The 25,661-nt window shown below is 38.7% G+C and overlaps 1 protein-coding gene across 4 annotated transcripts in view; it reads right to left on the reverse strand.

The window, feature by feature from the left end:
* ALMS1 (ALMS1 centrosome and basal body associated protein) overlaps positions 1-25,661 on the reverse strand; it is a 163,269-nt gene that overhangs the window by 75,180 nt on the left and 62,428 nt on the right. For all 4 annotated transcript variants that reach the window (XM_047781767.1, XM_047781769.1, XM_047781768.1 and 1 more), the window contains one exon: positions 24,584-24,717. In XM_047781767.1, coding sequence (XP_047637723.1) covers positions 24,584-24,717 — 134 coding nt within the window. The remainder of the gene's footprint in view (positions 1-24,583; positions 24,718-25,661) is intronic.

Genomic DNA, 25,661 nt, shown 5'->3' on the forward strand with positions numbered 1-25,661 from the left:
CATGCAGGATCGTAGGACTATTTTCACCTGTAATGGCTGGTAATGAGCTACCTCTCCCTGTGGTGTCAGTGGAGACTTCATGGGGAAACTGAGCTTTCATTCCCACTCATCTCCCTCAGTAATGAGGTACCTCTCTCTCTCAGCTACAGACAGACTAGAAGAAAAGATTTGCAAATCTCATAACCAAACAAAAACAAAAACAAAACCTGTAAAAGAACTCTCATAACTCCATAGTTTAAAAAAAAAAGGACAATCCCGCCCATAAAATGTGCAAAAAAAAAAAAAATACATTTCACTGAATATGATAGACACAGGAGAAAAAGGCATTAAAAGATGTTCAACACCATTAATCATTAAGGAAATGCAAATTAAATTAAAACCACAATGAAATATCACAACACGCCTATAAGAGAATGGCTAAAATTAAAAAAATAATGACACCACCAAATGCTGGTGAGGCTGTGGAGTAATGGGATCACTCACACATTACTGGTGGGACAGGTATAAACATCCTGGAAAATGGTGTGGCAATTTCTCAAAAAACTACACATGCAACCAACATACGACCCAGCGAAAGCAATAAAGAGGTATGTTCATCAAAAACCTGCACAGGAATATTTACAGGAGCTTTATTTATAACAGTCAACAACTAGAAAACAACCATCTTTTTGTTCAATAGCTACATATTTAAACAAATTACGGTATATTCATACCACAGAATACTACACATCAGAAAAAAAGGAAGAGACTACGGATACCAGATGTTCTCCAGAGAATTACGCTGAGTGAAAAAAAGCCAATACTAAAAGATTACACACCGTATGATTTCATTTATATGACATTTTTTTCTTTTCCTTTTTTAGCTGCATCATGGCATATGGAAGTACCTAGGCCAGAGGCTGAATCTGAACCTCAGCTGGCATTGTGCTGGGCAATGTCAGATACTTAACCCACTGTACCACAGCAGGAACTCCTATATGACATTCTTGAAATGACAAAATTATAGAAATGGAAATTAGAGTAATGGTTCCCAGAGGTTAAAAAAGGAGTGGAAATAAGAGAGAAGTGGATGTAGCTATTACAGGGCAACATAAGGGTCCCCTGTGGTGATGTAAACATTAAGCATACTGACTGAATCAATGTCATTATCTTCGTTGTGATATATTATTACAGATTTGCAAGATGTCACCATTGTTGGAAACTGGGTAAAGGGTAAAAGCAATCCTTCTATATTATTTCTAATACTGTATGAGAATCTACATTTCAAAATAAAATGTTGATTAAAAAAAAAAAACCCAACAAACTAAACACCACTGGGAGTTCCTGCTGTGGCTCAGTGGTTAAAGAATCCCACTAGGAACCATAACATGGCGGGTTTGATCCCTGGCCTCACTCAGTGAGTTAGGGATCTGGTGTTGCCGTGAGCTGTGGTGTAGGTCGAAGACTCGGCTTGGATCCTATGTTGCTGTGGCTGTGGCATAGGCTGGTGGCTACAACTCCAATTAGACCCCTAGCCTGGGAACCTCCACATGCCACCAAAAAACAAAAACAAAAACAATCCCAAAACTAAACCCCACTGGACAAAATGCCATTTTTGGAGTTCCTGTCGTGGCTCAGCATAAATGAATCAGACTAGTATCTGTGAGGACTCAGGTTCGATCATTGGCCTCACTCAGTGGGTTAAGGATTCAGCATTGCCATGAGCTGTGGTGTAGGTCACAGATGTGGCTTGGAACCCACGTTGCTGTGGCTGTGGCCTAGGCTGGTGACTATAGCTCCGATTAGAACCCTAGCCTGGGAACTTCCATATGGCACAGGTGCGGCCCTAAAAAGACAAAAAAACAAAAATTTAAAAAAAAAAAGATGCCATTTTTATTCCATGGCTTCATACTACCCTGACAATGCCTGACATATCACTGGGAAAGAAATATTCCAATTTGAGAATGATAAACTTAGTCTAGCCTCTTAAAACTGGATATGATTAGATTCATGATTAAATGTCCAAAAAGATATTTCTTCTTCCTTTTCAACAATCCACATCTTATAATTTTTGTAACATTCAAAACCCTACAGCCTCCCATCACTGCTTTCAAGTTTTATAAAAATTATAAACACTTTTATTTATTTATTTATTGGCTGTACCCATGGCATGAAAAGTTCCTAAGCCAGGAATCAAACCTTTATCACAGCTGTAACAAGAGCCACAGCAGTGACATCAGGGAACTCCTATAAACAACTTTAACAATAACTTTTCAGAGCTTCTGCTCTGGTGCAGTAGGTTAAGAATACTGATTGCAGTGGCTCAGGGCACTGCAGAGGCATGGGCTTGATCCCTGGCCTCACACAGTAGATGAAAGGATCTGGTATTTCTGCAGCTGTGGCATAGGTTGCAGCTTGTATTCAGTTCCTGAGCCAGGAATTTCTATATGCCACAAGTGCAGATATAAAGCTAAATTTAAAAAAAAATTTAATTTTGCATTTAAAGAATTCTTAGAGCTTTGGTATTTAGCAAATAAATTTTAGCATTTTCAGATAACCTTCTCCAGATACACTATAAAAACTTGTTACATCCCAACAATATATCACTTGATATGGAACAGGCTCTTAAAAGCTACTGTTAAGCTCAACAAAAACCAACACCTTTTTTTTTTTTTTTTGTCTTTTTTGGGCCATACCTGGGCATATGGAGGTTCCCGGGTTATGGGTCAAATTGGAGCTGCAGCTGCTGGCCTACACCACAGCCACAGCAACACAGGATCCAAGCCATGTCTGCGACCTATACCACGGCTCTCAGCAACACTGGATCCTTAACCCACTGAGTGAGGCCAGGGATCGAACCCACATCTTCATGGATACTAGTTTGGTTTGTCAACCACTCAGCCACAACAGAAACTCCAAAAGCCAACACTCTTTAATGATATGATAACTCAGCAAATAAAAGGGACTTCCTCAACTAGATGAATGGCATTTATAAAAAAAATGCATAGCTAACATTATACTAAATAGTGAAAGATCAGATGCTTTTCTCTTAGTAACAAGACAAGTACGTCTATTATTCCTCTTACATTCAAAATCACACTAGAGGGTCTAGCCAGGACAATCTGGAAAGCAATTTAAAGAAATCCTTAAGTTGGCTCAGCAGTAACAAACCTGACTAGTACCCATGGGGACTCAGGTTTGATCCCTGGCCTAGTTCAATGGGTTAAGGATCTGGTGTTGCCATAAGCTGTGGTCGCAGATGCGGCTTGGATCCCATGATGCTGTGGCTATAGCGTAGCTGGTAGCTATAGCTCTGATTAGAACCCTATTCTGGGAACTGCCATATGCAGCGGGTGAAGAAATAAAAACACAAAGAAAAAAAAAAAGAAGAAGAAAAAGAAAAAAGAAATTTAGAAAGGAGTGGAAGAAGTAAAACTCTGTCTCTTTGCAGATTACATGATCTTCAATACAAAAAATAGCAAGGAAACCAAACAAAACCAACTAGGAGCACCAAATAAATTCAGCAGTTTAGGAACTGAGCTCAATACACAAAAATCAATTGTATTTCAACAAAAAATGAACAATCCAAAAATGAAACAAAATTCTGTTCACAATAACATAAAAAAAGAGTAAAACATTTAGGAATATAGTTAACAAAAAAAAAAAAAATAAGACTACTACACCACAAAACACTGTTAAAACTGCAGGAGATCAAAATAAATGGGAAACTGGCAATATTTCCATGTCCATCTACAGATTCAAGGCAATTCCGAGCAAAACAACAGCTTTTTTCTTTGCAAAACTTGACAAGCAGATCCTGAAGTTCATACATGAATCCATATTAGCCAAACCAATCTAGAAAGTGATGAAGAGAGATGGAAGACTCACTTTCTGATTTCAAAACTTATCACATAGCTACAGTACTGAAAACAGCGTGGTACTGCTAAAGGAATGGACATACAGATCAAGAGAACAGAACTGACAGTCCAGAAATAAACACTAACATTTATGACGAATCAACAAAGAAGCCAAGAAGATTCACAAGGAAAGAATAGTCTTTTCAACAAACAGTGCTGCAACAACTAAATACCCATGTGTAAAAGAATGAATTTGCACTCCATATATTAAAAACTGCCTCTAAAGGGACAAGCGACAGAAGTAAAAATATATCAATCAGACATCAAAATTCAAAACCGTTCATCAAAGTACACAATCAAGAGAATTAAAAGGCAACCTATATGTAACTCTATGTTTAACTACTTGAGGAACCAGAAAACTATTCTCCACAGTGACTACACTATTTTACACTCCCATCAGCAATGTAGAAGGGTTCCAATTTCTCCATATCCTTGTATAGATGCATGTTTTCCATCAATTTTGGGAAGTTTTCAACAATTACTCATCAAATATCACTCCTGTTCCTTCTCTTTTTCCTCCCCCTGGGACTTTCATTACACACATGCTGGTGTACTGGTGGTATTTCATAATTCCATTACTTTTTCTTCATTTTTTTCTGGACTTTCAAACGTAATCATCTCAACTGACCAGTTTTCAAGTTTAGTGAATGACTGTTCTGCCTGCTAAAATCTGCTACTGAAACATTCTAGTGGATTTTTCATTTCAGTTATTGTACTTCAGCTCCAAAACCTCGATCTGGATCCTTCTGATAACGACTATCCCTTTTGTGATAGATCTACTCAGTGAGACAGCCTTTTCTTGGTTTTCTTTGGTTTTCGGTCTTTAGCTCCTTGAGCATATTTAAGACAGTTGATAGAAATGTTTTTCTAATTCCTGGGCTTCCTCAGGGACAGTTTTTATTAATTACAATTGACCTTGAAACAATGTGAAATTAAACTTTGGGGTCCACTTATATGTGGATTATGTCACAATAGTAAACACTATAGTATATCACAGCCTGTGATTGGTTAAATCCATGGATATGGAAAAATCAAGAAATGGAAAATTGAATATGTTACATGCACATTAACCCTCATTTAGTGTTCAAGGGTAAACTGTACTTCCCCTCCCACACACACACACAACAGGCATATTTTTATTTCTTTGTTTCATAATTTTGCTCAAATATTAGACCTCTACAGCATGGCAACTCTGGATACCAGATTCTTCCCCCAACCTAGGGGAAGTTAATAGTACTGCTTATTGTGGGTTATTATTTGGTTCTTTGATATTTTTCTAAACAACTTTTGTAAAAAGTTTATAAACTTTGTTGTGCATGGCACCAAAACCTGTGTTCTCTTTAGCTTAACTGTTAGCTATTATTTTGACAGCGTTTCTGTAAACACCTGCTACCAAAAAAAGAGGTGGGGGCGGGGGAGAAAACAAGAAAACAACTTCTCCCAATCTGTTCTGATTCTCTCTGTTGAAGCACTCCAACACTCAGCCAGGTCCTATAGCTTATGCAATGCAAAGTCTGAAAGGTCACTGGAGAGGTGAAAGCTTAAGGTCCTCTTAAGCCTTTTCCGTGAATGAGTCCAGCTCTGGGCACGGCACATGACCTGTTCAATTCCTCAGTAAAAGCAGGACCTTGAAAAAGTTCTATTCCCCAAGTATTTCCTTTCTCATCTGCTTCCTTCCAAGCTTTTCAGTGTGTCTATTGTTTATCCTGACTGTTATCCCCAGACCCAGGCTGCTATAGACAATGCTTTGGTCAAACACTGGCAGGGAAGCTGCCTCAGCTCTGGGAAAACTTAGAAGTACAGCAAAGGGAAACCCCTTCCCTGGTCCTTCAGGGAGCTTTGAGACAAGCTGAAACCCTCAGTAACAATTTTTTAAGAGTAAGGATCATATAACTATAACTACTCTATAACTACTAACATGTATTAGGAGTATACTCTATTGTCCTCAAAATTACTACAGATTTGGGGGGTGGTTAGGCAGGCAATTTAAGATGCCTCAGTGCTTAACTGTGGTACAATAGCTCTTCAGTAATTTTTTTTTTTAAAGTTCTGACTAGATTCTAGAGTTCTGCAAAAATTGATTTTGACATATTTTGCTATCTTAGTAGTTATTTTTGTGCAGAAATTGAGTCCTGGAGTTCTCCAATTGATCTTCTATGGTAGCATCACCTACAAATGTTTTACATGTACAAAAAAAGTATATGACCTTTGATTACACAGACTGCTAATTTCAAATACATTTTTTCTTTTTCGGCTGCACCTACGACATATGAGGCACTCAGCAGGCTAGCACGAAACAATAAAACACAGATGCTTGCTACCACTGGCCCTACTTTGTGCACGTGGGTCATGGGCTCTTTGACCCCTGAGAGGTAATACTAGAAAGTTACTGGAAACCTACCAGCAATTGAACCCAGGATGGGGGGGGATAGTGCATGTTGAAAGTTGGTCCTATAGAAGGTGGACCCAAAATACCAACAGGTATAAATACTAGCTGAGCAATTCAAGCTTGCTATCTTAAATGGGACCACGGGCACAAATACTAAAAGGCCACCAGCCTTTACACTGCCCTAATTTCAACCCTAATTTGTTGACAGTATTATGCAGTTCATACCCACCTCTGGTAATACAAGACTAAACATTAAATTGTCAGAAACACATAACTAAATTTTCTTTAAACCAAGGCTACACACGTGCCTCTAACCTTTACTATTTATGGATGGAGACCTTCCATGCCTTGGCAAAGGGTGCTGCTTAATCAATTGTGAGCTACATTCCCAAAGAGCCCTAAAATTTACTAAGAATTTAAGATTCTGGAGAGGGATCAAGATGGCAGAAGAGCAAGATGTGGCACTCACCTTTGCCCACAAACACATAAAAAAAATCCACCTACATGTAGAACGATTTGCACAGAACATCTAGTGAACACTGACAGAAGACCTAAGACCTCCAAAACGGGCAAGAAACCCTCCTTCACATAACTGGGTAGAACAAAAGGAAAAAAAAGAGAGAGAGAGAAGAGAAAAAAAGGAATCAGGGAAGGACCAGCAAGCACTACTAGGAGGGAGCTATGAAAAAGGAAAGGAATCCGCACCCTGAGAGGCCACCTGACAGGGAGATCAGCTGGGATGGAGGGGGAAACGCAAAGCCTCGGAGAAAATTATAGCAGCCAAACTAAGGAGGGCAAAGCAGAGAAAGCCACACAGCCCATTGGTACTACCGTCCGGGACACCACAGCCTGAGACACTCAGGAGGGGGGCTGGGCACTGAGACTCAGGCTTCAGAGGTCTGTACCAGGAAGATGACTAGGGTTGGCTATGTAGAGACAGCCTGAGGGGTCTGGGGAATGGGGCACCAGGGCCAAGAGAGTGCTAGAGGAGGCCTGGGCCTGCAGGAGAAGCAAGGCTTCATTATTAAGGAGGGCGAGTGGAGGAGGGGCAGGACAGCCAAAGTAACATCTTTGTCTGAGCACACACAGGCTCTCCAGTAGTGGCGCGCCTCTTGCATGGGCTACAGGGGCAGGTGCAAACCTCCATAGCCATCTCAGACTCCTGAGAATTCCAATGAACAAGCACCACCTGTGGCCCCAGTCACCCCAGGGGTCATCACCAAGGAGGGCCCTGCAACTGAGCACTACCTGTTGCCCTCACTCCCCTGGGAATGAACACACACACACACACACACACACACACACACAGGCACTGCTGCCACCAAAGGCTCTGGGCACCTGCAACTGAGCACTACCTGTTGCCCTCACTCCCCTGGGAATGAACACACACACACACACACACACACACACACACACACACACACACACACACACAGAGGCACTGCTGCCACCAAAGGCTCTGGGCACCACCTCTATCTCCCTGAGGCTCACTGCCACTGCTGAGAACCCTACAACCAGGAGCAGCCTGCACACCCACCTCCCCTCAGGTCCTCGCCACTGCCAAGGGCCCTGAAAGCAGGCACTGGCTACAGGCCATGCCCATTGCCCTCATCTCCCTGAAAGCGAGCACAGGGCATACACCAGCACAGTACCTATCAAGGGGATAAGACCCCGCACACACGGAGGAAAAAGATGGCATCCAAACCAAAAGCAGCCCACACACCAGAAAAAAAGGTAAGCCCTCACAAGCTACCCAGGGACACTCCTGCATATAAATAGCCCTCCAAGACCACAGTAGTTATTTTCCCTAAACCCACAGAACATGAAAAATATAAGCAAAATGAAGACACACAAGAACAATTCCCAGTTAAATGAACAGGAGAATTCCCCTAAAGTTCATTGCGGCACCATTCACAATGGCCAAGACATGGAAACAACCTAAATGTCCAACGACAGATGAATGGATTAAGAAGATGTGGTACGTATACATGATGGAACACTACTTTGCCATAAAAAAGAACAAAATAATGCTTTTTGCAGCAACATGCATACAACTAGAGATTCTCATACTAAGTGAGGTTAGTCAGAAAGAGAAAGGAAAATACCATATGCTATCACTTATATCTGGAATCTAAAATACGGCACAAATGAACCTATCTACAAAACAGAAACAGACTCACAGACGGAGAACAGACTTTTGGTTGCCAAAAAGGAGGAACAGGAGGGAGGGGGATGGACTGGGAGTTTGGGGTTAGTAGGCACAAACTATTAAATTCAGAATGCATAAGCAGTGAGGTCCTGCTGTATAGCACAGGAAACTATATCCAATCTCTTGTGATAGAACATGATGGAACACTATATGAGAAAAAGAATGCATATATGTGTTACTTTGTAACTGACACAACATTGTAAATCAACTATACTTTAATAAAAAATTAAAATTAAAAAATTTTCAAAAAAGAATATGAGATACCTACAGATACTCTCAGTGGTGCAAACAAACCTTAATCAGAGTATCCCAAATCTATGCAACTTTGTTAGACCTCCTGGTGTCTCACTTCCTCTGATGGGTGGCTAGAGATCTACCTACTCTGGAATGGCTCCTTTTACCTGCAACAATGGTTGATGACATCATCCCAGCCCATGCTAGTGCCAAACATGAATCTCAGAGACGACAATGCCTCAGAGACGACAATGCCTCAGCTCATGACAACTTTATCCCAAATGCTGCCTCCACAAGCTTCCGCTGTAGAAGAGATGACACCCAGAAAGATACGGCAGCTGATGATGGTGAACGCTCCAGGATTTAGTCATGAACTGAATGACTATTAATCTAAATTTCCTGCTTAAAACCCACTTTGGTGGCATTTTGTAGTTAACTATGTGTCTATCCAAAGGCCACCTTGCTGCTCAAGTGTAAGACAGTACTGCGTCTGCCAGGCTGCTCTCCACTGTGCCTTTGATTTTTAATAGGTCAAGATGTGTCAAGTCTCATAACCTTAGAGGAGTCTGATTAAAGGTTTCTCTTAATTGCTTGCCCTCACTACACCCGTTAGACTGATCCACATTATGCAACCTACTGAGGGTTAGTATCCCCACCCCCACCCCCTCCAGGACCACAGCCACAGGGTTATCTCCCTACACCACCCCAAGGGAGTCCTTTCCAATGTCAACTCTCAGGGCTCCACGATCCTGTTATTTGAGTCCTCCCAAAGTCTTAATATTTTCAGTCAATGGGAAGAAACCAGAGATCAGTTTCTGGACTGCTGTAATTGTTGAGCATATTATCAGACACTCTACAAAGGCTTTTTCCTGGAGTTCCTGTTGTGGCACAGCAGAAACAAATCCAACTAGCATCCATTGTGGGTTCGATCCCTGGTCTTGCTCAGTGGGTTGGGGATCTGGGTATTGCCGTGAGCAGTGGTGTAGGTTGCAGATGCAGCTTGGATTCCGGGTTGCTGTGGCTGTAGTATAGGCAAGCAGCTGCAGCACTGATTCAGTCCCTAGTCTGGAAACTGCCATATGCCATGGGTGTGCTCCCCTCATCAAAAAAAAAAAAAAAAAAAAAGGCTTTTTCCTGAATTAGTGGTCTACCTTGCTAATTTCTTGACCCTGCCCTCATCTGTCCAACAGAAGGTATCCCATGCCTCCTCGTGGCTTGCCCAGTTACTCCCCACGGATACTCAACTGCTCCCATGCAACACTTTGCAAATCAGTATGTGACATCTGGCAGGAGCCCCCACATGTCCTTTATAATCCCCCATATCTGTCCAGGTACCAACACACTCGAGCCTGAGGAGCACTAGTCCCGTAGTCTTGAGAAATGGCTCAGACCCCCAGGGGGAATCGCAGTTTACTTGGATATCCTCAATCCAACAGTATTCACTGTGGGTCCAGTACTGTGGAGAAATCACATATTCACGGTTCCCCATAAGTGTACTTCTCCTTTATTCAACTTCCAACACACCCCTTGGAAGTCCTCTCTCTTCATTCCAAGGTACTTTAGTCTCTTTGGAACTACGCTTCCCTACAGATCACTGAATAGGACCCCCAAACTAGCTCCCTTTATATCTCCCTCATGTCAAAAATGTGCAGTACTCAGGATTTCCCGTTAGGGCTCAGCAGGTTAAGAATCCGACTAGTATCCACGAGGATGTGGGTTTAATCCCTGGCCTTGCTCACTGGGCTAATAAGGATTCAGCATTGCTGTTGAGTTGTGGGGTAGGTTGCAGATGTAGCTAGTATCTGGTATTGCTGTGGCAGAGGCTGGCAGCTACAGCCCCAATTGAACCCCTAGGCTGGGAACTTCCATATCCTACAGGTGGGGCCCCAAAAAGAAAAAAAAAAAAAGTGTGCAGTACTCATTCCCATTATGTTGGGAGTAGGTCTGCTACAGCACTCTTGGGAACTGGGTTAGGCACCATCACGACAGGTACACAACAACAAATTATTAAGGTAAACACCAATCAGCCAGTTACCCTGGCTGAACACACTGGGCTGTTACACCAAAGCCCAGCCTTAAAGCAATAACATGGTTCTTTAGTGCAGATGGTTTTCACAAAACGATTTAGCTATAAGTTACTAATTGGTCAAGGAAGAGGGAACTACAGAAGGATCTCTTACTGAAAATATATTGATACTTCTGGATAAATCCAGATAAGTCTACAAAAGATGACCCAACAGGTACAAGTATTCCATAATCTCACCCAAGTTTTAAATCAAATACCTACCTTAATCTTATCCATGGGCTTTGATTTATTTTCTTGGCTGGACCTTCAAAAATGGGAGGAGATGGCTATGGACAGGATTTCAAATTATCATTTGTCTGCTGATATTGCTGACTGGCATTTTTGCCTTGCCCAGATGTTTCATGTGCTAGGTGATCAAAACCCTGCCAGTGGCTTTTAATATCCCCACCATCTAGACAGTGCCCATGATTTTCCCTAAAGACCAATGCTTAGGCATCACAGGGTCAATTGTGATGAGAAAATAGCTATTCTGAGTTGCCACCTAGGCATTTTACAGTATGACAACCCTGCTCATATGCACAGTCTAGACAGATAAGGACCTGAGCTTAGGATTCCTGCCACAAGTTGCTGCTTGATTTTTCCCAGGGTACCTTTTAAAATAACTACTTAAGAGCTGAAATCACAAAAAGTTAGCAAACTCTGACTCAAATACCTTACGAGTAATAGGTGCTTGCTACTCTACTCTCTACTGCCTGCTCACCTGTGACCTGGGATGGCAGAGTGCCCTTCCCCGGGCTTTTATACACCCCACCCTCACAGCTGAAATTTGTAAATAAGAAATCTTGTGACTTTACTTCCTTGAGTGAGTATATGGACATTGTGCATTCAAGCAAAATGACCTAAGTTCTGCACTTCCCCAAAGTGAAGGCACAGATGCTAAGAGAGTCATGTATGCTGACCCCATGTGGATGGCTAGTGCCACCTCATTCAGCAAGTCATAATCTGAATATTCTTAATTTAATATACAAGTTACAAGTCCCAGAACACAACATGTTTACAAAGCAAAAAAACTACATGAAGAGATAGAACAAGCAACAAAACTAGATATGGCAAAGATGTTGAAATTATGATATCAGGAATTTAAAACAACTATGATTAATATACCAAAGGCTCTACTGGATAAAGTAGAAAGCATGCAAGAACATAGGGACAATGTAAGCAAAGATATGAAAATCCTAAGAAAAAATAAATAAACGTTACAGATCAAAAACATGGCAACAGAAATAAAGAATGACTTTGATGGACATGGCCAAGACAAGAATCTTGAAGCCATGGATATCTCAATAGAAACCTCTGAAACTGAAAAGCAAAAAGAACAAAGAATGAAAAGAAAAAAAAAGTAAAATGAAACATCAAAAAACTTTGTGAAAACTATAAAGTGTGTAATATATGAACAATGAAAATACCATAAAAAGAAAGGAACAGAAGAAATATTTGAAACGACGACTACGAATTTCCCTTAAATTAATGTCAGACACCAAACTTTAGATCCAGGAAGTTCAGAGAACACCAAGCAAAATAGATGTCCAGAAAAAATCACTAGGAGTTCCTGTCGTGGCGCAGTGGTTAACGAATCCGACTAGGAACCATGAGGTTGCGGGTTCAGTCCCTGCCCTTGCTCAGTGGGTTAACGATCCGGCGTTGCCGTGAGCTGTGGTGTAGGTTGTAGACGTGGCTCGGATCCCGCGTTGCTGTGGCTCTGGCGTAGGCCAGTGGCTACAGCTCCGATTCAACCCCTAGCCTGGGAACCTCCATATGCCGCGGGTATGGCCCAAAGAAATAGCAAAAAAACAAAAAAACAAAAAAACAAAGAAAAAGAAAAAACACTATGCCTAAGTATAACATTTTCAAAGTACAAAAAGTCAAAGATAGAGAAAAAAATCCTGAAAGAAGATGGGGGTGGGGGTAAAAATGCCTAACTAAAGAGAAACAAAGAATAATATCCACCTTCTCAGAAACCATGTAAGTAAGAAAAGAGTGAAAATTTACTGAGAGAAAAAAACACACCTACTGAGAATTCTCTACCCTCCCTTTGAAGTTATCCTTTAAATACTGATAAATCCTGATAAATACTTTCTCAAACAAAGATAAATTGTGGGACTTTGTTACCAGTAGGTCCACCATGCATAAATGTTAATAGAAGTACTTTGGAAGATATAGTTCAGAAATTCAGATTTACATAAAGATAGGAGAAACATCAAAGAAGAAACAAGAGAAGGTTTAAAAATAGAACCAAAGCTTTTCTTATTATTAATTGGCCTGCCAGATAATAGTTTGCTCGAAATACTGCTTGTGCATCTTTTCTGACCATAATAGCATGAATAGAAATCAACCAGAGAAAGAAAAACAAGAAAAACAACAACAACAACAACTACATGGAGAATAAACAACATGCTACTAAAAAAATCAATGATGAAATCAAAGAGGGAAACAAAAAATGTCTCAGAATAAATGACAATGAAAATATAACCTTAAAAAATTCTATGGGGTAGTTCCTGCTGTGGCACAGTGGGTTAGGAATGTGACTGCAGCAGCTCAGGTTACTGCAGAAGTGCAGGTTTGATCCCCAGCCCAGCAGAGCAAGTTGAAGAATCTGACATTGCTGCAGCTCGGATTCAATCCCTGGCCAGAGAAATTCCATATGCTCCAGGTTCAGTCATTTAAAAAAAAATATCTGGGATGCAGCAAAAGCAGTCCAAGAGGAAAGTTCATAGTGATATAGGCATTCCTCAAAAAAAAAAAAAAAAAAAAAAAAGGAATTAACAACCTAACCAATCACCTAAAAGATTAGAAAAAGAACAAAAAATCTACAGTCAGTGGAAAGAAGGAAATAATAAGGATCTGAGAGGAAATAAATAAAGTTTAAAGAAATAGAAAATACCTCAATAAAACCAACAACTGTTTTTTTTAAAAGGAAAAACAAAAATCAAAGAACCTCTAGCCAAGCTTACCAAGAGGAAAAGAGAGAGGACCCAATAACAAAATAACAAATGAAATAAGAAAAACCAACCAACATCACAGAAATAATTTTTAAAAAAAAATAAGAAAATACTAAAGTTATAAGCCAAAAAGATGAAGAGCCTAGAAGAAATGGACAAGTTTCTAGAAACACACACCTTGTCAAAATTGAATGAAGAAAAAATGGACTGATCACTAAATGTGAAACAGAATTTGCAATTAAAAAAAACAAAAAAAACTCTCTGCCAAAAATTTGAGAACCGATGGTTTCGAAGAGAATTCTATAAAACATACAAAGAACTTTACATATCCTTCTAAAACTCCTAAAAAACTGAAGAGGAGGGAAGACTCCTAAAGTCTTTCTAGGAAACCACCATTACCCTGATATTAAAACCAGACAAAGACACTAAAAATTGAGAAAATTAAAGGCCAATATCTTTGATGAATATAAATGCAAAAATCCTCAAAAAGTATTAGCAAACCAAATTTAACAACACATAAAAAGGTTCATACACCATGATCAAGTTGGATCCATCCCAGGGTCACAAGGATAATTCAACATATGCAAATAAATCAATGTGATACACCACATCAACAAAAGAAAAGACAAAACCCACATGATCATGTGATAGCTGCATAAAAAGCATCTGACAAAACTCAACATCCGTTAATAATAAAAACTCTCCCCAAACTTGGTATACAGGGAACATATAACAATATAATTAAAGCCATTTATTATGACAAACCCACAGCCAATGTAATACCAAACAATGAAAAGCTAAAAACCTTCCTGCTAAATTCTGAAAGAAAACAAGCATGCCCACTCTCACCACTTCTATTCAGCATAGAATTGGAAGTCCCTAGCCACAGCAATCAGACAAGAAAAAGAAATAAATTGTATCCAAAATAGAAGGGAAGAGTTAAAACTGTCATTAAATGCAGATGACATGATACTCAATATGGAAAACTCTAAAGATTCCCCACAAAAACTATTGAACTGATCAATGAATTTAGTAAGGTAATAGGAAACAAGATTAATACACATAAATCCATTGCGTTTCTTTACACTCACATTGAAATATCAGAAAGTAAAAAAGCAATCCCATTTAAAACTGCTTAAACAAAAAGAAACCTAGGAATAAACCTAACCAAGGAGGTGAAAGACCTACATGCTGAGAACTAGAAAACACTGATAAAGGAAAAAGATGATTAAAAGAAAGGGAAAGATATCCTATGCTCTTGGATTGGAAGAATTAATACTACTATAATGGGCCATACTATCCAAAGCAATCTATAAATTTATTGTGATCCTTAACAACTACCCATGACATTCTGCCCAGAACTAAAACAAATAAAATTTACACGGAATCACAGAAGAGTCAGAATTTCCAAAGCAATTCTGAGGAAAAAGAGCAATTCAGGAGGTATAACCCTCCTAGACTTGAAACAAAACTACAAAGCTACAGTAATCAAAACAGCATGGTACTGGCATAAAAGAGACATATAGATCAATGGAACAGAAAGAGAGCCCAGAAATAAACCTATACAGCTATAGTCAATTAATCTTCAAAAGTGAGGTAAGAATATACAATGGAGAAAAGACAGCCTCTTCAGCAAGTGGTGTCAGGCAGGATTGAGCTGCAGGTAAATTGATTTAGTTAGAACACTCCATTATACCATACACAAAAATAAACTCAAAATGGCTTACAGACTTAAACAGAAGACATGACACCATAAAACTCTTAGAAGAGAACATAAGCAAAATATTCTCTGACAAAATATTCTCTGACATAAATCATAGCAGTATTTTCTTAGATCAGGCTCCCAAGGCAAAAGAAATAAAAGCAAAAATAAACAAACTTAAAAGCTTTTGCATGGCAAAGGAAACTACAATCAAAATGAAAAGACAACCTACAGAATAGAAGAAACTATTTGCAAATGAAGTGACCAACAAAAGGATTAATTTCCAAAATATACAGACAATTCAACCCAATATCTAAACAAGCAAACAATCCAATCAAAAAATGGATAGACAACCTAAAGAGACATGTGTCAAAAAAAGACCTATAGATGCCGATAAGCACATGAAAAGATGTTCAACATCACTAATTATTACAGAAAGGCAAATCAAAACTACAATGACTTTACTCGCACCAGCCAGAATAGCCATTACCAAAAAGTCTATAAATAATAAATGTTGGGAGAGTGTGTAGAGAAAAGGGAACCCTGCTACACTATTGGTGGAAATGTAAAAATGTACAACCACTGTGGAGGTTCCTTAAAAGAAGCTAAAAACATAGTTACCACATGATCCAACAATCCCACTCCTGGGCATATATCCAGAAAAGATGAAAACTCTAATCCAAAAATGCACCCCAACATTCACAGAGTGCTATTTAAAACAACCAAGACATGTAAGCGACCTAAGCGTCCAGTGATAGATGAATGGAAAAAGAAGACTTGCGACAGATAGATAGATAGATAGATAGACAGACAGACAGACAGACAGACAGACAGAAGGATAGCTAGATAGATAGATAGGGATACATATATATACAAACACACACATACACTGGAATATTCTCAGCCATAAAAATGAATGAAATATTGCCATTTGCAGAAACATGGACAGACAGAGAGATTATCATCCTAAGTGAAATGTCAGACAAGAGAACATAGGCAAAATATTCTCTGACATAAATCATAGCAGTATTTTCTTAGATCAGGCTCCCAAGGCAAAAGAAATTAAAAGTGAGAAAAAAAATGGTAAGACAAATATTATGATTTATATGTGGAATCTAAAAAATAATACATATGCACTTACTTACAAACAGAAACAGACTCATACACATAGAAAACAATCTTACGATTATCAAAGGGGAAAGGGAATAACGGAACGGATAAATTAGGGGTACTGGATTAACAGATACACTTGATTATTTATAAAATAGATAAACAACAAGGATTTACCGTATAACACAGGGAACTATATTCATCATCTTATAATAACCAATAATGGGCAAGAATCTGAAAAGGAACATATACTAAACAAATTAAAAAACAAGTGCCGGGGAATGGCTGGAGTTCTTGCTGTAGCATAGTGGGTTAGTGTCTCTGTGGCATTGTTGCTTTGATCCCCAGGCTGGCACAGTGGATTAAGTATCCAGTGTTGCCACAGCTAAGGCATAGATCGCAGATGGAGCTCAGATTCAATCTCTGGACAGGGAACTTCCATAGGCCGCAGGTGCAGCCACGAATAAAATGAATATATATAAATATAAACGTCTAATAATAAGAAAATAGTTGAGTAAATTAAAATAGATCTATGAGATATTATACTGTGTTACACCAGAGCTGAGGTGTTAGCAGACTATGACTTGTGGCCTGAATCCAGTCTACCTATCTGCTTATTTTTTCCTGCTTTTGTTAATAAAATTTTATAGGAACACAGCCACATTAAAAAAACTGTCTTCATATTTCATACACTCAAAAAATTAAGTGGATCTAAAATATATATATATAGCTTGTATATGTGTATGTACAAAATAAATGACAGCAATAATATAAGGGATGGGAGAGAGAAATTCAGATTATTTTTATATTAGAAGGAATTCATACTACCTGTGAAGTGGTGTAGCATTATTTGAAAGTAGATATGGATTAGCTGCAAAGATAGTCTAGGATAACCACTAAAAAAAAGTTAAAAAAAGAAAAAAGTATAACAGATATGCTAAGAAAAGAGAAAATGTAGTAACATAAAGGTTCAATTAAAAGCACAAAAGGCAGGAAAAGGGTGGAAGACAAAAACAGGAACAAAAAGGAATTCCCTTGCAGCAAAGTGGGTTAAGGACCTGGCGTTGTCACTGCAGTGGCTTGGGTCGCTGCTACAGCATGGGTTTGATCCTTAGTGGGGAATTACAGCATGCTGAGAATGTGGCCAAAAAAAAAGAAAAGATTGACAGAATGGATAAAAATCAAGACCCCCCTCTATGTTACTTTCAAGAAAGACACTCTTAACATAAAAACACGTGTAGGAGTTCCCGTTGTGGCTCGACGGGTTAAGAACGCCACTAGTATCCATGAAGAGGTGGGTTCAATCCCTGACCCTACTCAGTGGACTAAGGATCCAGCATTGCCGCAAGCTGCAGCATAGGTCACAAACAAGGCTTGGATCTGACACTGCTGTGCTGTGGCGGAGGCTAGCAACTGCAGCTCTTTATTTGACCACTAGCCTGGGAACTTCCTTATGCTGCAGGTGTGGCTCTCAAAAGAAAAAACAAAACAAAACAAAAAAACAAACAAAAAAAACCCACACATGTAGGTGAAAAGTAAATGCATGGAGAAAAAAATACCATGTAACACTCATCAAAACAAAGTAAAAGTAATACACAAATTTCAGACAGAACAGACTTTAAAAGAAAGGAAAGTTATCAGGGATAAAGAAGGGCATAACATAATGATAATAGGGTCAATGCTCCAAGACAACAATCCTTAATGCATATGTGGCTAACAAGAATGTCAAACCATATGAGACAAAAACTGATAAAACGGCAAGGGGAAATAGATGAATTCTATTACAGTTGCTGTAGCTGCAGTGTAGGTTGCAACCACAGCTCAGATCTGATCCCTGGCCCTGGAACTCCATATGCCATGGTATGGCCAAAAAAGAAAAAAAAAAAAAGTGTCAAAGACATTAACAGATATCTCACCAAAAAAGACACACAACTGAAAATTAAGTACATGAAAAAATAACCCAAATCAAGTCATCAGGGAAATAACAAACTGAAACAACAATAAGATATCACTAAATACCTATTAGAATGGCCAAAATTGAATAAACTGAAAACAAATGTTGGTGAGGATGTAGAGCAATAGAAACTTTGATTCATTGTTGGTAGGAATGCAAAATGGTAAGTGAGTTCATAATAAGATGGTTTAGTGGTTTCCTACAAAACTAAGCACACTCTTACCATAAGATCTATCATTTACGCTCCTTGATATCTACCCAATAAAGCTGAAAACTTATGTCCACACAAAACCCTGCATGTTTATAGCAGATTTATTAGTGACTGTCAAAACTTAGAGGCAACCAAGATGTTCCTTCAGTAGATGTAGGGATAAATTCTATTCAGTAGATGAACAGATATACTGTGTTGCATTCAAACAATGGAATATTCTTCAATGTTAAAAAGAAATGAACTATCAAGCCATGACAAAACATGGAGGAGCCTTAAATGCATATTACTAATTGAGAGAGCCAATGTGAAAAAGCTACATACTGCATAATTCCAACAGTATGATAATGTTGAAAATGGTAACATATAGGAGTTCCTGTTGTGGCTCAGAAGTAACAAATCCAACTAGTATCCATGAGGACGCAGGTTCGATCCCTGGCCTTGCTCAGTGGGTTAAGGATTCAGTGTTGCCATGAGCGTGGTGTAGGTCGCGACGCAGCTTGGATCCTGCATTGCTATCTATGGCTGTGGCACTGGCCAGCAGCTGCAGCTCCAATTCTACTCCTAGCCTGGGAACTTTCATATGCAGCAGGTGCGGCCCTAAGAACACACACACAAACACACACACACACACAAAGAAAATGGTAAAGAATGGAGACAGTAAAAAAGATCAGTGGTTGCAGTGGGGGTTGGCAGAGTTGAAGAGATGGAGTATAGAGGAACTTTAGAGTGGTGAGAATACTCTGCATGATATTATAATGATGGATACATGCCAGTGCATGATTATACACTATCCAAACATACAGAATATACACCAGGAGTGTATAACACCAGGAGTGAACCCTAAAATAAACTGTGGACTGAAGGTGATTAAGACATGTCAATGTAGGTCCATCAATCGAAACAACTGTACTACTCTAGTGGTACAGAGAGAATGCATGTCATGAGGCAGAGGGTATATGGGAAATCTCTGTATCCTCCTTGCGATACTGTTGTGAACCTAAAAGAGCTCTAAGTAATAAAGTTTTAAATAAAAGGTGACAGAATGTTAAAATAAATACTTGAATTTGAATAGAGATCTATCTTGCTTATATATCTTTTTAAGACTAATATTGTTAAAGTGACATTACTCCTCAAGGCCCCAATCTACAGATTCAATATAATCCCTATCAAAATATCAATGGGATTTTTCACAAAACTAGGACAAATAAATTTAAAATTTGTAGGGGAACACAAAAGATCCCAAATAAATAATTTATAACTAATCTTAAGAAAGAACAAAGCTGGAGGTATCACCATACCTGATTTCAAACTCTAACAATCAAGCTATAGACAGCAAAACAGTATGGTACTGGAACAAAAACAGACATATAGATCAGTAGAACAGAATAAAGACCCAGAAATAAACCTACACTTGGCTAGGTGAATTAATCTATGACCAAGGAGGCAAGAATGAACAAGAGAGAAAAGATATCCTCTTCAAAAAACAGTGTTAGGAAAACTGGACAGCTATATGCAAAAGAATCAAACTAGATTACGTTTTCAAACTATATACAAAAATACACTCAAATAGATTAAAGACCAATGGAAGACTTGAAACCATAAAACACCTAAAAGAAAATATAGGCAGTACACTCTCTGAGATCAGTTTTAGCAATATTTTTTTGAATATATCTCCTTAGGCAAGGAAACAAAAGCAAAAATAAACAAATGAACTACATCAGTAGTTCCTGTCGTGGCTCAGTGGTTAACAAATCCGACTAGGAACCATGAGGTTGTGGGCTCAATCCCTAGCCTTGCTCAGTGGGTTAACGATCTGGCGTTGCCGTGAGCTGTGGTGTAGGTTGCAGACGCGGCTCGGATCCCGCGTTGCTGTGGCTCTGGCGTAGGCCGGTGGCTACAGCTCCGATTCAACCCCTAGCCTGGGAACCTCCATATGCCGCGGGAGCGGCCCAAGAAATAGCAACAACAACAACAACAACAATAACAACAAAAACAAAAGACAAAAAAAAAAAATGAACTACATCAAACTAAAAAGCTATTAGGCCGCAAAGGAAACTATCAACAAAATGAAAAGGCAGACTATTGAATGATGTATCTGATAAGGGGGTTAATATCCAAAATATACAAAGAACTCATAAAACTCAAATCAAAAAAACAAACAACCCTGCCATTAAAAAATGGGCAGAGGATCTGAACAGACATTTTTGCAACGCAGACATACAGATGGCTAACAGGCCAGTGAAAAGATGCTCACCATCACTAATTATCAGGGAAATGCAAATAAAAACCTCAATGAGCTATCACTTCACACTTGTTAGAATAGTTACTATAAAAAGACAACACATAGCAAGTGTTGGCAAGGATGCGAGGAAAATGGAACACTCGTGCACTATTAAGAGGAATGTAAACTGGTGCAGCCACTATGGAAAACAATGTGGAGAGTCCTCACAAAATTAAAAACAGAACTACCACATGGTCCAAAAATTAACTTATGGGTATTTTTCCAAAGAAAACAAAACCACTAATTTGAAAGATATATGCACCCCTATGTCCATTACAGCATTCTTTCTTTCTTTTTTTTTTTTTTAGGGCCGCACACACGGCATATGGAGGTTCCCAGGCTAGGGGTTGAATCAGAGCTACAGCTGCTGGCCTATGCCACAGCCACAGCCACAGCCACATCAGATCCTCAATCTACTTTACAGCTCACAGCAACGCTGGATCCTTAATCCACTGAGCAAAGGAAGCCAGGGACCGAACCCACAACCTCATGGTTTCTAGTCGGATTCGTTTCCGCTGCATCACAATGGGAACTCCATTACAGCATTATTTCTAACAATCAAGATATGGAAGTAACCTAAGTGACCATGGACAAATGAATGAAAGAAGATGTGGGGTGTGTGTGTGTATATATGTGTATTGTATGTGGTGTAGGTATATATACATATAAAACACCTATACCTACACCACATACAATGGTCTATTATTCAACCATAAAAAAGAATGAAATCCTGCCCTTGCAACAACATGGAAAGATCTAGAGGATATTATGGTTAAGTGAAATAAGTCAGACAGAGAAGGACAAATAATGTATGATTTCACTTTTATGTGGAATCTTAAAAAAAAAAAATTAAACATAACAAAACAAATAGGGGAAAGAGTAAAATAGGTGAGGAAGCTTCCCTTGGATAATAAAACTATAGCCCACCAGATCCTCAGGACAGAGCTTCCTTGCCTGCTTGCATTTCTCACAAGCATCCTATCTTAATAAATCTATTTCTTGCCTATCAAAACAAAAATAGGTAAGGATGATTACGATGCACAAAATAAATGAGTCATGGGGATGAAAGGTACAACATGGGGGAATAGTCAATACTAGTGTAATAACTTGCACTGTGACAGATGGTAATTAGAAATGTTGGTGATCATTTTGTAATATTAGAAATATCAAGTTACTATGTTGTGCAGCTGGAACTAACACAGTCAATTATACTTATACTTCAATTTTCAAAAAGATAATTCAATATATCCATGTGTACATTTGATTCTGAGGAAAAAGAATAGCACAGAATAGCTTAAGAGTTAGAAAGACAATTACACGTCCAAGGAAGAATATTACGAAAATTAGCAGCAGTGTAAAAAAAAATCTGCTATCTTACCATAAAAAAAAAAAATTCTGGAAAGAAGGAAGGACAGAGAAAGGAAAGCAGAGAGGGAAGGAAGGAGGGAATGAAATTCACTAGGGAAAATATGTACTTTTAAATAAAGGATGCTAGGACAACTACTTAACCATTTTATTATTTGTTAATTCTGCTTTTCACAAGCATATTAATAAAACAAATCCAATCTAACTTACACTTTCAAAAAACTTTCCCAAAATTGAGATAAGCCAAATAGTTATGCTATATCACAGAAAATTTTCTAAGAAATTGTATAAATTAGGCCACTAAGTGTTCATATCTGATAGCTATATCAATTTTTATAGGATTAATAATAAATAACTGCCAATTATTGAGCACTAACTAGATACCCCACATTCTAATAAGCATTTTATAGACAATATCTCATGTAAGCCATTGTAAAACTCTGTAAGATAGAAATTATTACACATTATTAATATTTGCAATAGCAGTCCAAATACCCCACATATTAGAGAATGGACAAATTACAATATATTCATACACTGGAATACTTACAGAAATAAAAAGGAGTAAGTTAAAACTATATTTAAAAAACCACTGTATATATCTACCTAGAAGAATCTCCAAAGCCAAAGACTGTACGAAAATTGCAATTCTCAGAAGAATATATTCCTTTTTTTTTTTTTTTTGTCTTTTTAGGGCCGCATTCGTGGCATATGGAGGTTCCCAGGCTAGGGAGCCAATTGGAGCTATAGCTGCTGGCCTACGCCACAGCCATGCTAGATCCGAGCCACATCTGCGACCTACACCACAGTTCACTTAGCAACAACAGATCTTTAACCCACTGAGAAAGGCTGGGGATTGAACCCATGTCCTCATGGATATTTGTTGGGTTCCTTACCACTGAGCCACGACGGGAACTCCAAGAATATATACTATCTTTACTCCATCTATTGAAGAGTTCAAAACCATGCTGAGCTTCAAGAAAACCAATACATGTCAGGATAGAAAACAAGAGTGACATGACTGGGGAAGAGAACACACAGGAATTCAATATTTGTTAATATTCTATTTTCCAAGCTGGATGGCTAATATTCAGGCATTACTTCTATTTTTCTTTACATCATATATATTCTTTTCTATGCATGAAACAGTTCATTACAGAAGAAAAAATTACTGTTAAAAAGGAAGTAAGTCATTTATACATAAGATATTATAGCTCTGTATCCTTAAGCAGAGAATATACATCTGAAAACAGTTGGACTTTATCTGCATCTCCAAATAATGCTCTCAAGAGAAAATAAAAGTGATAAGAATACACTGAAAAAACAAGCAAATCCATTCTTATTTCTTTAAAACAAAATTTTTAATAGATGAAATTTGGGGTGGGGGGGGCGCTACTCCCATAGCATGCACAGGTTCCTGGGCCAGGGACTGAATCCAAACCATAGCAGTGACAATGTGGGATCCACTGAGCCACTAGGGAACACCTTCTTAATATATTAATTTTAAATTAATCAAAACCAGAGTTCCCGACATGGCTCAGTGGAAAGGAATCTGACTAATACCCATGAGGATGCAGGTTCAAACTCTGGCCTCACTCGGTGGTTTAAGGATCCGGCATTGCCATGAGCTGTGGTGTAGGTTACACATCCAGCTCAGATCCCATGTTGCTGTGGCTGTGACGTAGGCTGGCAGCTACAGCTCCAATTTGACCTCTAGCCTGGGAAGCCCCATGTGCCACAGCTGTGGCCCTAAAAAGACCAAATAAACAAATTAAAAAAAAAAATTTTTTTTTTTAGTCTCTTTTTTTTTAGGGCCACGCCCACGGCACATGGAAGTTCCCAGGCTAGGAGTCAAATCCAAGCTATAGCTGCCAGCCACAGCCATGCCAGATCCGAGTTGCATCTGCGACCTACACCACAGCTCACAACAACGCCAGATCCTTCACCCACTGAGCAAGGCCCGGGATCGAACCTGCAACCTCATGGTTCTTAGTTGGATTCGTTTCTGCGGCACTACGATGGGAACTCCAAAAATTTTTTAATTTTTAAAAAATAATCAAAACCTACAGAATCTAATAATTAAATCTTAACTTTTGAACACTTAAGACTCTTAATACTTAAGCAAAGACTATCAGTGATTCAACTAAAGTTATCCCACACCCTTTCTTTCACATTTCCTCTCTTTAATTTCTAGTTTTCTTTTATACCTTGGACAAGTCGGTTGTTCTCCCATGACCAAACAACTTTGCTTTGATCTCTTCTACTTTTCTCCTGTCATCTTCATTTAATTCTGAAATGGAGTAGCCACACTCATGAGCCATATTAAACTTCAGATTCCAGGCTGCAGAGAAAACATACAAACATTCAAGATAATACAATGCAAAAGTATCAGTGATTATAAAAGCACAGAGGATCATCAATATATCCAATTTAATGCCTACCACAGTGTTTAGGAAACAGTGCATGCTCTAAATTTTACAACAAACTATTAGAAGTTCTGAAAAAGGTAAATTTCACTAAAGTCAGATTTTTTAAAAAATATATGCTATAGACATCTCACCAAAGAGACCACTTTAAATAAAGTATTCAATCATTTTTATCTAAATTTCCCTTCCAATCGAAACAGTTCCTTCAGAAAAAAAAAAAAGAGTTTCTGTTGTGGCTCAGTAGTAACGACCCTGACTAGTAACCACCACCACCACCACCAGTGGGTTAAGTATCCAACATTGCCATGAGCTGTGGTGTAGGCTGGCAGCTGCAGCTCCGATTTGACCCCTAGCCTGGGAACTTCCATATGCTGCACATGACCTACAAAGCCAAAAAACAAACAAACAAACAAACAAACAAACAAAAAAACCCAAAAAACCAAACCAAACAAAAAACACCCAAGAGTTCTTTTGTCTCCCCATTAGCTCCAGCTACAGTTACTGCCACTTCCACAGTAGCTAACATTTTAAAGTAATAAATAAAACTTATTGTTTTATTTTTGAGTTTTATTGAGTTTTTTTAAGAATCAAAATATGTATAAATGATATTTTGTTTTCAGTTTTTTGAAGAATCAAAATATGTATAAGTGATAGAAGGGATGGTGCAGGAAGTTAATCTCAAGAAAGAAGATTTCCAGGTATGCCTGAACTGTTTATAAGTTGCCCTCCAAAATATATTTATTCCCCACGTTGTCTTGAAAAAAATTTTCTTTTTTAAATGGAATTCTGCAACTAAAGATCAGTGGGAGAGTTCCCATTGTGGTTCAGCGGCAACGAACCTGACTGGTATCCATGAGGA

This window comes from Phacochoerus africanus, chromosome 5, assembly GCF_016906955.1.
Source record: "Phacochoerus africanus isolate WHEZ1 chromosome 5, ROS_Pafr_v1, whole genome shotgun sequence".
In the NCBI taxonomy this organism is placed as follows: domain Eukaryota; kingdom Metazoa; phylum Chordata; class Mammalia; order Artiodactyla; family Suidae; genus Phacochoerus; species Phacochoerus africanus.